This window comes from Hipposideros armiger, unplaced genomic scaffold (genome assembly GCF_001890085.2).
Source record: "Hipposideros armiger isolate ML-2016 unplaced genomic scaffold, ASM189008v1 scaffold_62, whole genome shotgun sequence".
NCBI lineage: Eukaryota > Metazoa > Chordata > Mammalia > Chiroptera > Hipposideridae > Hipposideros > Hipposideros armiger.
Window position 1 is genome coordinate 1544896 of NW_017731412.1, and position 17038 is coordinate 1561933.

Sequence of the window (17038 nt, forward strand, 5' to 3'; positions counted from 1 at the left end):
CCCAGACAGAGACTGTGATCCCCATTATATGGATGGAGAAACTGAGGTCTCAGAAGGGAGTGCAGGGGCCGGAGCCAGAACCCAGTCCTTCTTGCCCTAGCCTCTCCTTCTCTCCCACCCCTCCTATTCTGGATGGAGCACTTACCATGCGCCAGGCACTGTGCCAAGCACGTTACAGGTGAAATCACGTGTAAGCCTCACCACTCCATGAAGCAGGCACTGTTCTCTTCCCATTTGACAAGTGAGGAAAACGAGCCTCAGAGAAGTTAAGAAACTTGCCTAAGGTCACACAGCCAGGAAGTGACATGACCAGGCTTTAAACCCTGTCTGCCCGATTCCAGAGCTCTTTCCACGATACTGCGTTTCCCTTCTATCTTTTTAGAAGAGGAAGCACACACAGTGGACCAATGGTCGGGACAGATGCCAAGGGCTGTGCCCAATGCCTGTGACAGCTGAGCTCCAGGCCCTCCCAAAGCCCTCACACCATTGCCTTTTGTCTTTTAGGGACTGAAGCCCATGGACTCCAATGGCTTGGCCGATCCCTACGTTAAGCTGCACCTCCTGCCGGGAGCCAGCAAGGTACCATATGGCCTGGGCCTCTCAGCAAGCCGGGCACATAGGCCTTGGCAGGCACGCAAGGTTCCCAGCCCAGAGCCTAAAATAGCCCTATCTGCCCCCCAAGTCCCCCTCCTCCTCCAGTGGCAAAGTCCTTGCAAAGGAAGAGGGGTGGCCACAGGTCATTCTCCCTCAAGGGACAGGGGCTCTTTCCATTTCTCCAGCCCAGAAACCTGGGATTGGGGAGCTGCCAAAGGCCAGGAAAGAATCAGATGCCCCGATTTTGCCCTTCACCGGCTCCAGTACCTTCAAGGGGCTCCCCAGTGCTGACCATCACCCCCCCTCCCACCCCTCCCATTTTATGCCCCAACCAACCACTCGTCATCTCTCAATAGAAATGAATACTGTCTCTAGATTTCAGGGCCAAGCACGCGAGATCATGTTCTCTCACTGAGAGAAAAGATACCCCCGTCCCACCCACTTTCTCTCCTCTTCCAGCTCACCTGCCAATCATTCCTTTGCTCTGGGGAGGAGAAAGTGGGGTTGGCTCTCCTCGCTTGAGATTGACCCACTCAGAGCCTGTGGCTGGAAAGCGTGCCTTCTTGGGTTTTACTTTTTGCTTTGTTTTGTTCATTTGGCATGGATGTCCGAAATACAAGGGTGACTGTGCATGTGGTTCCATGATCTTGGGAAAATGCTTGTTAAAAAATCTCTACAAGTATCAAATGCCCCCTAAGACAACAGAGGACACACACACACACACACACACACACACACACACACACACACAGTCTCGTGGCCATGGCCAAACTGAAAAATGGTTGACCACTCCTAACTCCCCTGTGACATTTGCTTCTCTTTGAGACTCTCTTCTTGACTCACTCCTAAATTCCAATTTGCTTTGCCAAAGAAGCCAGTGAGTCATTTACATGTTAGTCTGAATTAGATTTGCCACCAGGTCACCTCTTCCAGTGACATCACAGAGTAAAATGAAAACTTCTGTTCCCTCTAAGGAATTTCAGGCATAGAGGATGCTATCTGGGTCAACAGATGGAACCCTCCTGATATCCCCACAAGTTGTTCCTTCACTGCCTAGGAGTGGGCGACTCTCATTTCTGCCTCTTTAACCTAGAAATGATTTTTTTTCTCAAAGAAAGATGTCTCTACTTTTATGAGCTTAATGGAAAGTTCAAAGAGAGAGCCCAGTGCATGGAGGGAGGGTGGCCCAGTGTCCAGCATGGCGACGTCTGTAGCCATCAGCCTAGAGGACAGACCCCACCACCACCACCACCTTACTCCCTGAGTTATGCATTTGGGAGCAACTGAGCCCCTGGATACTCCTAAGGGGAATGACTCCTAAGTCACTCCTCTACCCCAAATCAGCCCAAAAGATAGGGGGCTGCAGGGCTGGCTCCCCACTGAGACAGGTATCTGTCTGTCTGTCTCTCTGGGCTCTAGTCCAACAAGCTTCGGACAAAAACCCTGAGGAACACTCGGAACCCCGTCTGGAATGAGACTCTGATCTATCATGGCATCACGGACGAGGACATGCAGAGGAAAACCCTTAGGTACCCACTGGGCGGGTGGGCAGAGAGGGGGCTGAGGCTGGTGGATTGGGTCACTCTTTACAGCATCTCTGCATAGCTTTTCTTTTTTTACTGCTACAAAAGCAATATATATGTCTGGTAGAAACTTCTGAAACTACAGATAAGTGAAACTTTTAACATCTTGGTGTCTAGACATGTGTGTGTGTGAGTGTGTGTGTGTGCGTGTGTGCACACAAACGTTTTTTATAAACTTGAGTGTTTATAAAGATGGACCATCCTATTAATCAGCTTTACTTAACAATAGGTTGATGCCATTTTATATTCTTCTACGATGTTGTCTTGCACTGCATTTTTAATTAATATAAGCAACACATGAATACATTTTTCTTGTAAAAAATTATAGAGAAGGCAAAACCCTTTTAATGTTTCGCGTCTGCTTCCTCCTTCCATGAGTGTAAGCATATGCAGACTATTGGAAAGTACCATACTGTATGTATCTGGTATTTGCCTTTTTTCTTCACAATGCATCTTGGAGGGATAGCCATGAGAAGACATTGAGAGCTACCTAGTTTTTAACTGTTTCAGTGTATTCCACAGACTAGATTGGTCACAGATTTTTAAAAATGTTTCATTATTACCTATTACAAATATACAGAGAAGGACAGAATATAAAAATAAAAAAAATCCATGAACCCAGTACTCAGCGTTTTTTAAAAAATCTTAATACTTGGCTATATGTGCGTCAGCTCTTTTTCTTTATTCAAAGAATAAATCACTACAAATGCAGTGGAAGCTCCTCTTGTATACTCTGTCCCCTGTCTCCTTCTTATCCTCCGCTCCCCAGGGCTAAACGCAACCCTGAATTTTAGGGGTGTCATCCCCAAGCATGCCTTATACTTCAGCTATGTAATTATGTATCTATAAACAATATGTGGTATTGTTTGGCGTGTTTTAAAATTTTCTGGGACTGTTGACCAGTTTCTCCAGCCAGCTCCCTATGGACGGACATTTAGGTTGCTGCCAGCTTTTCTCTATCACAAAGTTGCAACGAGTATCCATCCGTCTTGCTTCCTCCTGTTCATAGGAGTGTTTCCTGAGGATAGAAAGAAAGGAGGAATATTTGCTGGATCGTAGGATATGTGGGTTATTTTATTTTTTTAATTTTACAAGTTATGCAAACTGCTTTCCAAATTGGCTGTTCCGACTACATGTCCAACCAGCTACAATACTATTTTTTAAATGTTTTGTCTTATTTTTCTCGGGTTTCCTTTTTTATTTTATTCTTTTATTTTTTTGTCTTTCTTTTTTACAACCCTGTTTTAAGTAAACCTTTTTATTGCAGTGGAGCATCCAATTTAGAAAAATGCACACATAAAAAGGGTTTCCGGGGGCAGCCGGTTAGCTCAGGTGGTTAGAGCACAGGGCAAAGTGCTGATAACACCAAAGTTGCCGGTTCGATCCCCACATGGGCCACTGAGCTGCACCCTCCACAATTAGATTGAAAACAACTACTTGACTTGGAGCTGATGGGTCCTGGAAAAACATACTGTTCCCCGATAGAATTTTTTTTTTTAAAAAAAGGGTTTCCAATGGATGAATTGTCACAAAGTGAACACACTGGGATCAGAGGACAGAACTTCGCCAGACCACAGAAGGCCCCTGAGTGCCCCTTCCTCTCCAACGAGGACCCCTCCTCCAGGGGATTCACGATCCTGACTTCTAACAGGACAAATTAATTTAGTCTGGTTTTGCATTTTATAGCAATGAAATCATACAGCGTGACTTTTGTGTCTGTTGTCTTTCACTTAGTATCATATGTGTGATATTCATGTTGTCATGTTGTGTAGTATAGATCATGTTCATCGCTATGTAGTATTCCATTGTGTGAGTGTACCACAATTTTGTTTATTCTACTGTTAGTGGGCATTTGGTTGGTTTTCCCTCGGGGGCTGTTAGAACAGGGCTGCTAGGAACATTCTAGTAGCGGTTTCTTGGTGCCCAGGTGCACACATTCCTGCTGCATATGTACTTTGGAGTGTAAGGGCTGAGTCCCAGTGGACATATATGTTCAGCTTTGGTAGAAACTGCCAGCTTTACAATCCATAGAGATTGTACCAATTTCCCCTCCTACCAGCAAATAGGTGAGAGTTCCGGTTTCTCCAAATCCTCACTGGGGCCATTGTGGTGGGCGTGTCGCGGTGTCGCACTGTGGTTTTTGCATTTCCCTGAGGACTAATCCCAACATTATTTTCCATGAACACTGTTACGTTTTTAGAGTTATTTCAGAATTGTCTTAAGAAGTCCCCGTTATAGAACCTCGATGTGATTTCTGCTTTTCCACAATGATACACAATACTGCGATAAACATCTCTGTAGTTCAGTACTTTCTCACACTTCCCTTCTTATGTCTGAGATAAATTCCTAGCGGTAGCTTTACTGGGTCAAAAATGCTGATTATTCTTAAGTCTCCGGACACATGTTGCCCTGTAGAAGGCTGGTGCTGATTACACCCCACCAGCGGAGGCAATTTCTTTCTCCAGTCATGTGCAGTGGGGCGCTCAGCCGTGAGGGTGTTCTGGCCCCCCAAAACTTTGAACATTGTTCAACAAATGCTGATGGCCAAGGAGTCAGGTGTCATGAGTCCCTGCCTGTCCCACAGATGGCCTCCCATGCTTTGGGAAGGACAAGTCCTTTCTTTGCCTTAGTATATGTCAGCATAAATTATCATGCCCTGACTGGTCTTTTTGGCCTCCTGAGGGGCCTTTCTCCTGACCTACCTACCTTTCTGTGCCTCTGTGCTACTCAGTGCTGTGCAAAGTGGACAACAGAAGACAATGTAGTGTTTTAGGATGAGGGAGACCCGGATTCAAATCCTCTTCCTGTCGTTTATTACGGAAAAATAACTCAACCTCTTTGGACCCCCGTCTCCTCTCTCAAGTGGGAAACTCAGATGTTTGCGAGGAGAGGGCAGGAAAAATTAAACGAGGACAGGTCAGCTAAGTTCCTAGCCTACCTTTGCAAAAGATGATGCTCAGATGGCCATCAAGTGTATGAAAAGGGGGCTCAACTTCATTAACGATCAGGGAAATGTAAATTAAACCTACAGGGAGACACTGTGGCCCTGTCAGAAAGGCTACAGTTAAAGGCTGATGAAATAAAAGTTGGATACAATGAAGAACAACCAGAACCTGCATTACTGCTGGTGGGAGGGTAATTGGTGGAAACACTTTGTGTCGAGGAGTTTCTACTGAAGCCAAATGTATGTGTCGTCCACAACTCAGCAATTCCACTCCTAGGAAGACACCCAATCGAAATACAGTGGACCCTTGAACAACCTGGGTTTGAACTCCACAAGTCGACGTATATGCAGATTTCTTTTCAATAAATACTGTAAAGATATTTTCTCTTCCTTATAATTGTCTGAATAACATTTCCTTTTCTATAGCTTACTGTACTGTAAGAACACAGTATTATAATACATACAACATACAAAATGTGTGTGAATCTACTGTTTATGTTATCGGTAACAGGAGGCTATTAGGAGTTAAGTTGTTGGGGAGTCAAAAGTTGCACGCGGATTTTCGACTCTGCAGCGGGTCAGTGCCCCTAACCCCTGCGTTGTTCAAGGGTCAACTGTCCATACACGTGTGTATGAAAAAAACATGACATGAATGTTCCATTGCAGCTTTATTCACAATAGCTCAAAACTAGAAATAGCTCAAAACCACATGCCTATCAGTAGCAGAATTATTAAGAGTATATTTACACAATGGAATGCTATACAGCACTAAAAAGGAGAAATTACTATACACATGGATGAATGTCATAGACAACGTTGAGCAAAAGAAGCCATCTGATTCCATTTATATGAAGGTCAAACACAGGACAATGAATCCATGGGGCCAGAAGTCAAAGTAGTGGTTATCTTTGAATGAGGTAGTGACCAGCAGGGCTCACGAGGGTCTCCTGGGAGCTGGAATGTTCTGTATCTTGATCTGGGTGGTGGTTACATCAGTGTATACATAGGCAAAAATTCAGCAAGCTGTAACTTTAAGATGTGTGCACACACTGCTTGTAAGCTATACCACAATAGAGAAGAAAAAGTATCCGGCTTAGTTTCCAATGAATAGGAAACGAAAATGTCCCTATGCAACATTACACATTCCTTGCCAGCATCCATCACAGCTCTTGGTACACAGACGGAGCTCAATATATGCCCCTTTTTTTCTCTCCCCACCCTGTTTTGTGGGTCTCAGGATCTCTGTCTGTGACGAGGACAAATTCGGCCATAACGAGTTTATTGGAGAGACCAGATTCTCACTCAAGAAACTGAAGCCCAACCAGAGGAAGAACTTCAATATCTGCCTGGAGCGAGTGATTCCTGTGAGTGCCTTTTCCTGAGGGCTCCACGGGGGAGGAAAGTTGGGAGGGTGCTGCCTTCCTCTGGGCCTGCAGAGGGGGTGGCAGATCTGCAGGGTGCCACACAGCAGAGGGGCCATGGCAGCTGTTGAGAGGAGGGTGAAGATTTCAAGTCAGGACATCAGGTTGCACCCCAGCCAGGCTTTTACCAACCAGGTGTTAACATCACTTCTCTGAACAACAAAGTCCTCTTTGGCGAGACCAGGAAGGGCAGTGTGGCCTGCCTGGGTTCGAAGTCCAGCTCCGCCATGTCCCCGCTCCCTGGCTTTGACCTCTGAGCTGTTTTAAATGTCCGTTTTTCTTGTCTATAAATGGGCTTTATATAACATTACCTGCCTCGTGGGAGGGTTGCTGAGAGCCATAATCAGAACAGAGCCTAGGACATCATAAGCACTGCTCAATTCTTTTTTTTTTTTTAAAGATTTTTTTTGGGGAATTGGGGGGATGGGAACAGTGCTGGGGAATTGGGGGAAGGGGAACAGACAAGTTGCTGTCGTTTTGTTCTTCAATCTAGTTGTGGAGGTTGTTGCTTCACTGGCCCAAGTTGGCACCATCATTGCGCTCTTCCCGGGCGAGGCAGATCAGTCGCCGGCTTCTGGACGGCCACTCACTGCGGCTGCTGGCCGCTCACGCTGGCTGCTGGCTACATACGGTAGCCCATGGCAACCCACTGCCACAGGGAGTGCAGCCTACGCCATCGCCGGCGACTCACAGCAGCCCAGCTCCAGGTTGAGCTGTTGTTCAGCACCTTAGCTGTAGAGGGCAGTGTCACTGGCCCTCATATGTGGGATCCGAACCGGGGTCCTCTGGCATCCCAAGCCAGTTCTTAACCATCGCGCCACTCGGCCGGCCCAGCACTGCTCAATTCTTAACCGTTGTTATTCTAGGAGTAATGCTGCCTTACCCGCCTGTCAGTCACGGAGTCAAAGCACCACACAGATTAGCAGGAGGCAGGATAGCTCAGTGCGGAGGAGCACCCGCTCTGGAGCCAGCATCCCTGGGTTTGAATCCTGGCTCTGCCACTTGTTGAATAACTTGGCGCCAAATTACTAAACGTCTCTGGGCCTCGTTTCCTCGTCTGTAAAACAGGATAAGAGTACCAATCTCATAGGGTCTCTTAAGGGTTCGTGTGAGAGTACTTACAAAGCATTGGAACTGTTAATGTCAGATGTGATACTTGCCTTTTGAGAAAGAACAAGAACCAAATTGAGGTTCTCCAACTGGGCCCTGAAACCACCAATATGGCTGCTGCCCCTGGGCAGCGGGCCAGCTCCCCATGGGGAAGCCATGGCGCGCAGGAGGGGAAATTCTGCAGCATCCTCCCAGCAGATGGCCGGCCCGAGGACGGAATATCCGTGTGCCCTGCCATATTTGTCTAGCACAGGTGAAGGAATAAGACAGAACAAGGAAAATTGCAGAGAAGAATTTATACCCAATGCCGGGCTCCCCATACGTCATGGAAGGCAACCCTGGGAGCGGAGCATTTCCTCTCGGTCTCTTCCTGATAACAGCTGGCTCTTCAGGCTTCCTCTTCTTTCCCTCGCTCAATGAGTCAGGACCGTGCCCAGGCCTCCCTCCGCCTGCGTCATCAGCTCTTAGGCCCGCCCATCTTGCTGTGACGACGCAGCCAGCCCCAGAGGCACGGAGGTGGCAGTTCAGGCAGAGGCCTGCAGGGGGCCACAGAGCTCTACTAATCGTCATCTTTTGCTCTTTGCCTTTAGTCCTCCCACCAACTCCCCGCTATGCCCCACCAAGGACAGGGCCTGCCTCAGCGCTGTCCCTTCCCCTCTTGACCTCTGTTTTCCTCAGGTCTCAAGTGGGAGGTCGTATTGAACCAGTGGTTTTTACACTGTGTCCCCCAGAGCCTTAGACCCCACAAAAAAACCCCCAAAACCTTAGGATCCATTGGGGGAAGAAGTATCTGGATTCTAGACCCAAGGCCCCTGTGCCATTTCAATCAGAGATGATCAAATCCTATTGTTCTGTGTATAGGGTGCTCTGTCACTTATAGGCTGTGTGACCTTGGGCAAGTGGCTTAACCACTCTGACCCTCAGCGTCTTCATCTGTCAAATGGGGATAGTAGTAATACAACCTATCTTGCAGGCTGTGTGCCTTAACATAGTCTGTCAAATGGTTAGCGCCGTATACATTGTAGCTGAAAGCGGGTAAGCTGGAGAGCTACAGAAGCTGGGAGAGCCTGCCCTGTGGCTCTGGAGGCTGATGGAGGGATGAGGGGCTCCTGGTCCTTCCTGTGTAGGGAGGTGAGCCCCACAGACAATCCTCTCTCTCCTTTCTGTTTCCTTCTAAGATGAAGCGTGCCGGGACCACCGGGTCCGCCCGAGGCATGGCCCTTTATGAGGAGGAGGTGAGCACGGCGTGGGTATTGAAGCCACCGCAGTTGGGGCCTGGCATCCCCCTCTTCTCCCCCTCCCTGTCCCCATCTCTACTGTTTCTCCCAGAACCGCCTGCCTGTTGGTTCCATGAGAGCCACCCTTGCCCAAGGCATTAGGACTTGAGATCAGGTGGATGCCCTTCACACCCGGAGCCCGAGGTCGGGGAATCCCCATCCTCTCGCGCCCAGGACACCCTTGACGTCCTCGGCCTTGTGGGCAGAAGCTCTGCTGGCGATTCTGCAGGATTAGAGCAATGCCACCGCCCCCTCCATGGGGACGTAGGGGGTGCTCTTGGAGCTGTGTGTCTAGCCGAGGCTGGGGCTTGGGCTACACGTCCATGCCCAGGTCTCTGTGCGACCCCAGGGATGACACGTGTGAAAAGACTGGTTGGGTCAAGGAAGTCTGAGCTTAGAATTAGGGATTGGGCTGGGACCAGAGTTAAGGCTCAGTCCTGGGTCAGGGTTGGGTCAGTCGGTGATCCGCTTCCAGCTCAACCTATGATCAGGGTCAGGGCTCAGTCCGTGTCTAAGTTAGAGTCAAACCACTGGCCCCATGTGCCTTGAACTGGTCCCCTTCGCAATTACCATTTGCCCCTCCCTGGAAGTGGGGTCGGGGGGAGGGGGCGTTTGGGCGGTCGCGTCTGCTGTCCATGGTGCTGATTTCACAAGCAATGGCAGAGTTCCTCTTTCCATAGACTCTTCCCTAATGAGCCCACCCACGTTGCCCGGCCCCCTCCCCTTCCTAGGCTCACATGCCCTCTTCTCCCACTGCAGCAGGTGGAACGTATTGGTGACATAGAGGAACGAGGCAAGATCCTGGTGTCCCTCATGTACAGCACACAGCAGGGTGGCCTCATCGTGGGCATCATACGTTGCGTGCACCTGGCCGCCATGGATGCCAATGGCTACTCAGATCCATTTGTCAAGCTGTGAGTCAATGCCTTGAGACCGTGAATGGGCCCTAAGGATCCTAGATCCTTGTGAAGGGGGAACCAGAGAGTTTCCCTAAAATCATTATATTGAGGCCCAGAGAGGGAGACAAACCTGCCCAAGGACACACAGTGAGACAGATGACCAGAACTGGCTAGAGTGTGAGGCTGGAATCTCAGGCAATTTGACTGGCATGTCACTTGCCCATATGATAAGTTTTGTGGCTCTGTCCCCTCATTGGAGAGGGGTGGTTGGCAAGGTCATAGTAAGCCCATTTGTAGCCCCCCAGAATCAGCAACACACCTCTCCAACTGTCCAGAGCTCCACCACCAGAGAAACAATCTGGCTTTTCCCAGATTCAGTCTGGAAATATTCAAAGAAAAGACCTTAGACTTTGGGGGTTATTCCAGTAATCTCACTCATGGGGAAGAAAAGAGATTGTATCACCTGTGTTAGTTAGGATATCCTCTGAGAAGATGCCACAATGGGGTTAAACAGATGATGACTTCATTAGGAGACGTGCCTGTGAGGGAAGGTAGGGAAAGCTGGGGGACATGGAGAGCTGTTAGGGGAGGAGGTAGGAAGTGGTGAGTGGAAGCATCCTAGAGGCAAGTTCAAGGCCATCAGGGAGTCCTTAGGCCAAAACTGGCCATCAGACAAGCCCATGTCACCTAGGAGAGCGGGCCTGCTCACATGCTCCAATAGAGAGAATTAGCATGTGGGCTGCTGTCCTGGACAGCCTTAAATCCCAGCCACATGCAAATTGGTTTTCTTAAATAATTCTCCCACCATCCCTTCTCCCATCCACCCTCCAGAAGAAGTGGAGTTGCTGTGGTCACCCGCGAAACAGCTGCCTTGGTGGCTATTGTGGAAAAGGAAACAGGAGACCATGAATCAGTTTAGGGTCAAATAAAGATTTCTAAAGTCAGAATTGCCACTTCTTTTTTTTTTACTTAGCACTTGGTATCTTTCAATTCCCCCATTTGTGTCTCTTCTTGGAAATTATCCTCAAAAAGTTTGTGAATGTGTAAGAAGTGTTTGCCCTCTCTAATGACTGGGAAGCTGAGGCATATTGAAGTGACACTGAGGTTCAAATTTGCATAGCTAGTGACAGCTTGAATCGGAACCCAAATGCCACAACCCTTAGGAGTTTTTTACTCCATTGTATTTATTCACCCAGCAAATACTGATTGGGCACCTACAATGTGCCAAGCATTGTGCCTACACCAGGGCAGAGCCTTGTAGGCAGAGGAGACAGTATGTGCAAAGGCCCTGGGGTAGAAAGAAGAGTGTGTAGGAAGTGAAGAGCATGGCTGGGCTAGAGGAGGGACCCAACCCCACAGGCTCTGAAGGCCACACCACAGAGGGAGGCTACTAAATAGTCTTGAGCAAAGGAGTGGCAGTCATCAGATTTGCAGCTTATCCCTTTTGTCTACACACATGGCATCTCTCTAGAACTTGGGAGGCAACCTAGGGATGATAGATGGTATAATGCCAGGCACCGCCATCCAGTCTCTCAAATTGACCCATGGGGAGAAAGTGCTGGCTAAGAGCATAGACTCCAGAGGCAACAGGTGGGTTCAGTCCCTGCTGTGTGACCTGAGGCACTTTCTCAACTTTGCTGGCCCCTCAGTTTCCTTGTATGTAAAATGGGTGGTTTTAGTTCTACCATCTAGTGTTTGCTGAGGATTAAGTACACCGAAGGTGCTTAGCGCAGTGCCTGGAATATGCAAGTCAATCCTCTAATGTGCACTGGTCATCATTCATGTAGATTCACTTTCTCTGATTTGTTCATCAGTTATTTGTGCATCAAATTCTAACACTGGAAGGAGCCTTTGGGGTCATCAAGGGGCTGTTCTTATTCATTCAACTTCATTCATAACAGCCTCTCATGTCTCCTCTCAGCTGGCTGAAACCAGACATGGGAAAGAAGGCCAAACACAAGACTCAAATTAAGAAGAAAACCTTGAATCCCGAATTTAATGAGGTAAGGCTGCCCCATTTTTGACATGCTTTAGGATGTTTCCTGCGTGGGAGAGAGGAACAAAGTCCCTACTAGAATGTTGTGAAGCACATCACAAAAAAGCTCTCTTTCAGAGATCAGCTTGAGTTAGCTCAAGGAGAGGTCGTGAGTTCCTTGTCACTAGAGGGAATCAAGCCTCAGACAAAAACCTATAGATTAGGAATGTCATAGGGAAGAAGCTGAGTTTGAAGAGCGATTGAATTAAATCACCTCCAGTTTTCACTAATTGTCTTTAATACTGAAATTTGAGGAGCTACATAGGAACAGCGTTGCCCTTCACCATGTACCCAGTTGGTGCTGCCTTCTCCCTGTACCTCACATCCATTCAGTGCATCAAGTCCTGCTAAGGCCACTGTCTAGATACCCACTGCCTGTATCTTTGTTCTCATTGTTACTGCCTTGGCTCAGATCCTGGCATTTCACGCCTGGACTATTGCAGTAGACTCTTGGCTCACCCACTGTTCTGTATCTCAAAATTTTACAAACTCAGATAAACACTTCTCAAAATTTATCCTAAATAAATCACCGTGGATGTACACAGTGGTTTAGCTGCAAGGGTGCCTTTTATCATATCATTAATGATCGTGAAAATTGGCAAACAATCTACGGTAAATACTCAACTGTCGGGCATGAGGTTACGGTATGGCCACACAGCCGTTAAATGAAGCCATTAAAATGGCGATGCAGAAAAATATTTGCCAGCATGCTCAGTTGGTTTTTACCATGTGTTATAAAATGGAAAAAGAAAGCCAAAATATGATTTGGTCATATGACATTTCACATAGTATAATACTCAAATATTTCATATAATACTTGAATCAATATTCATACTAATTTTTAAAAACTCATCCATGTGGTTACACCTGGGGAATGTTGACCGTGGTTATTCTTGGGTAGTTAGATTACCCAAGTTCTGGGGTTGTTTGGTTTTGGTTTTTGCTTCCTTATTTAACAGTGGATGAATTTTATAATGAGGCAGAAAAGTTGTTTTAAAAATCAGATGGTCTAGAAACATAAGCACCGATCCCTCATGTCAATCTCAGCCCCTTCAACTACCTTTAATCTCTAAGTGATGGAGACGGGAAAACCTACTTTAGAAGCTACCAGAATGGAAGACTGAGTTCATGGCTGTCTGCCTTCAGAGAAACTTGACCAGGACCCACTCTCTTAGAAAAACCCGGGAAGGAGGTAGTAGATGAGAGTACACGGGATTAAATAGATGGTGATGTGAGGAGAACTGACTCTGGGTGGTCAACATATTATGTGATACAGATGACGTATTACAGAATTGTACACTTGAAACCTATGTAACTTTACTAACCATTGTCACCCCAATAAGCTTTAATTTAAAAAAAGACAAAAAACTCCCACCAGCCTTTCTAATTGCAAACAGAGAGTCATTGAAAAGAGAATTTCAGGGCTTGAGGGACTTTGTTACACAGAATATCTGTTGAAAGGGAATTGTTGGACCTGGGGAAGAGGCTCAGAGCGGGAAGGTCCCCTTGCCCCCAGGATGCCCAGTTCAGGGGCCTCCCTTTGGCCCATGAGCCTCTTAGCTCCCAATGCCGAAGGCTCTGGGGACCCTCCCATTCACATGCCCTGCTCTCTCGCATCCAGGAGTTCTTCTATGACATCAAACATAGTGACTTGGCGAAGAAATCACTGGACATCTCAGTCTGGGACTATGACATTGGCAAGTCCAACGATTACATCGGTGAGTCCTCCCAGCTCCCAGAGAACACCCCCATCCTCTGTCCTCCCAGGAGAGGAGAGCCTTACCTAGGGCTGCAGGAGGGTGAGTATCCCTCGTTTCTTTTGGCAACCACGTCATCCAAATGCGAAGCCAGCACCCAGGGTCCTGATTTGGGTCCAATTGGGGGATGCCTTTAGATGAAAGGGCTTAAAAAGCTGGGAAGAGGGGGTCATGACTGGTTATCTGCTGAACACATCACCTCCAGTTGGAACGGTTCCATAACAGGAGAGAGGGGTCCGTGACTCTGCAGAAAATAGGGTGCATATGAAGTCTCCTTAACCTATTTGCAAGTCCAGGATGAAGGTTCTAATCTTCCTACTTCCTCCCCACCTCCCAAATCATGAGGAAGAACAGTCATGAAAGACAGAACAGGGAGGGAACTCCAGGCAAGGGACACGGCTTGAGCAAAGGCGCGGAGGCAGGACTGAGCAGGGTGATGAAAGCAACTCTTTGGAAACAGATGACGAGCTCCCACAAGTAGTGGGAGATACATTTCCGTGAGTGAGTGGTGATTTGTAGAAGGTCTTCCAAAGTAGACAGTGAAGTGATGACTTGGCGCTGCAGTAGGGAGCCACCAAAGGTTGTTGAGTAGAAGAGGCCAGTAGTAATAATATCATAACAACCTTCCATAGAGAATGGATCCCACGTCGCTGGAGGTGGGGCGGGGGGCGGGGCGGTCACTGCTTGGTGGCAGTTTCCCCCCACCTAGACATTTGGGTCCAGAACGAGAGCCCCATGCGTCCCTCCATTCTGACCACTTGTCTTGTCATCTTCCCTTGTCATCCAGGAGGCTGCCAGCTGGGGATCTCGGCCAAGGGGGAGCGCTTAAAACACTGGTACGAGTGTCTGAAAAACAAGGACAAGAAGATCGAACGCTGGCACCAGCTACAAAACGAGAACCACGTGTCCAGCGATTAGAATGGTGCCCAAGTCCCCAACTCCATGCTCCACGCCCTGCCCTGGTCGCCACTCCCCGTCCCCAGCCTGCCCCAGCAGCCCGTTGCACTCTGGCGACTCTTCTCTACGTCTCCCCCCACCCCATCCCCTGCCACCCGCCTAGAGCCTGCCCTTGAGGTCTCCCCCTCACCTTGGGCACTGCCACCAAAGACCTCCTCCTTCTGTGATGCTGCGATGTGAGCTCTGAGCGCAGCCGCTCTCCGGTCCCTCCAGGGTGGAGAGCAGTAAGGACAGGGGCAGGGAGATTTTTTACAAGGAGGTTGTTAATTTAACCACCTTCCAGTTGGGGTCATTACAAACGTTCGTCAGCATTTAGGACTGTTTTTAGACCCTCCTGGCCTGCCACCTGTGTGCACCTGTATGCGTGAACAGGTGCACACATGCCCGACGAGCATTTACTGTGTCGTGTCTGCTGGCTGTGTGTCCCCTCGGTGGTCAGCAGACCCGGACGAGGCTGTGAGGACCGCGTGTTGGGGCAGAAACAGAGTTTCCGGTTTCCCACCGCCTCTCCACATATACACCCCAGTTGCCAGGAAAACAGCCCACCGTGTTCAAAATTCCTGGTGACTAGGGACCGTCTCCCAGCTCCCAAAGGCTTCAAGAAATGGACACGCAGAATACACAAAGGGACTCGGTCACCCCCCTCTTTCAGGACATCACCTGAATGATTCCTAGGAAAAAACAACCCCCGTCTCTACCCCACCCCCCTGCCCAACCCCTGCTTCTCTCTCCTCCCCCTTCCCTCCCATGTCCCTTACACCTCACAAAACTCTCCCCTTTTCACCCTCTCACCTCTTCTCTCTACTCCCATCTCTCTCCCTCTTTAAGGGAGTCAAATAGCAAAAGCAAAAAAATACCCTCCCACAGCCTTCCTCCCTCGCCTCCTCTCACCAGCCTGACCAGCAAACGCTGAGAAACTGGCAAAAATCCTAAGTTCCACTTAGGCCGGCGCTTGTTCAAACCACCCCCTTCTCCTGTTGGCAGAGCCAGGTGGCCTGGGGCCTCGGTGGCGGCTGCTGCGTCCCCAGGTGCATGGCAGCATCCTGCAGGCTGTGCAGACTCCCCACTGAGGGGCCTTCTCAGGCCCTGGCCTCCCCAAGTGGGCGCAGAAGGTCTTTAGAAACCAGAGCTCTGGGTCTGAGGGGGGGCCTCTCCAAAGCCTCAGCATTAGGTTTCTCGTTCTCTGCTCTTAGTTAAATGAACCTACCGCCCACCCCTGACCCTGATCCTCTGCTCCTTTGATTCTCTCGGACAGTCTCTCACTCAGAACCGCCTCAACCTCTGTGTCTCAGTCTCTCTGTCTATGTCTTGCAACCCCTTCACCAAGTGTATCGGAAGAATAAAATGCCACCATCATGGATCTAAAACTTTAGAGAGTGACAGGCCCTGATGTCAAAGGCCTTTGTTCCATCATGAATCGTTCAGTCTTTTTCCTTAAAAAAAAAAAATAAATAAATTTTTTTTTAAGGAGAAAAAGGCAATGGGGACAAACATAAATTTGAAGTTCGGTGGGAGCATCCTTCAGTGCTGTGTGAGAAAGACTTGGTTGTTTCCAACTTCCATAAAGTCTTTCCCCTGTAAAAATCACGCTCTCTGTCCAACCTCGCCCCCCGTTACGTATCGACATCATCAGATGGGCAGTCAAACTCTCACTTTCTCCAAAAACACACCTTTTTACCTTCCTTTTCAGGGTTCTCCACCCCCAGCTCTCTGCACAGTTCATTGAAAGTCACTGATTACTTGCCTCGAATAACCACTTTCTAAACATCAAGTTCTCTGCCTTCCCCAAGATGGCGCACAGCTTCCGAGCTGCCATCTGGCCTCCTGACCCCCTCTTTCCCCGTCAGTCCCCCTGGCACCCACTCTCAGCCCACCTCCTTTCCAGGGTTTGCCCTTAGGAGAAAGCATGCTGGCTGCGTCGCCCACGCCTGACGCTGGCATTAGCACTGGAATCCGCACGTGGCAAGCTCAAAGTGCCCACAGCCCAGGCGCACGCTCTCTCTGCTCTCCTCCAAATGTAACCGCCTCCCTCCCTAGAATACACACACACACACACACACACACACACACACACACCGGTGCATGCAGAGCAGTCCCACCACCTTTCTTTGTGATGATGTAGCCCGAAAATAAAGTAGCAATATCCAGGAATACTGGTGGCCCGCACTCTTCCTTTCTGGTTTCTGGAAGTTCTTTCTCACCACCAGGATCCGTGATGCTTACCTGGATAGTCAGTATTTAATGAGCTTCTACTATGTTCCAGCCACTGGCGACATGGCGGTGAACAAGGAAGGTGTGGTCTCTGTGCCCACGTGGAGTTTGCTTTCTGGTGGGTTTCATCCTGGGCAGGTAGGTAGGCGGAAGGCAACTTGGCTGAGCCCACATCCTCTTAGAACTGAGCGCTTTCTGCTGGTGCCCACCCAACAGGCAGACAGCATCCTCATTGGCTGCCTCCTACCCC

At 48.8% G+C, this 17038-nt stretch overlaps 1 protein-coding gene across 1 annotated transcript in view; it reads left to right on the forward strand.

Moving 5' to 3' along the window:
* Positions 1 to 16743, forward strand: part of RPH3A (rabphilin 3A) — a 101648-nt gene extending 84905 nt beyond the window's left edge. Inside the window, exons 13-20 of the mRNA XM_019641575.1 lie at positions 505 to 579; positions 2014 to 2123; positions 6359 to 6485; positions 8831 to 8887; positions 9689 to 9843; positions 11750 to 11831; positions 13485 to 13581; positions 14408 to 16743. Of these exons, the coding sequence (XP_019497120.1) occupies positions 505 to 579; positions 2014 to 2123; positions 6359 to 6485; positions 8831 to 8887; positions 9689 to 9843; positions 11750 to 11831; positions 13485 to 13581; positions 14408 to 14538 (834 nt within the window). The 3' untranslated portion in view covers positions 14539 to 16743. The remainder of the gene's footprint in view (positions 1 to 504; positions 580 to 2013; positions 2124 to 6358; positions 6486 to 8830; positions 8888 to 9688; positions 9844 to 11749; positions 11832 to 13484; positions 13582 to 14407) is intronic.
* Positions 16744 to 17038: the final 295 nt, after the last annotated feature.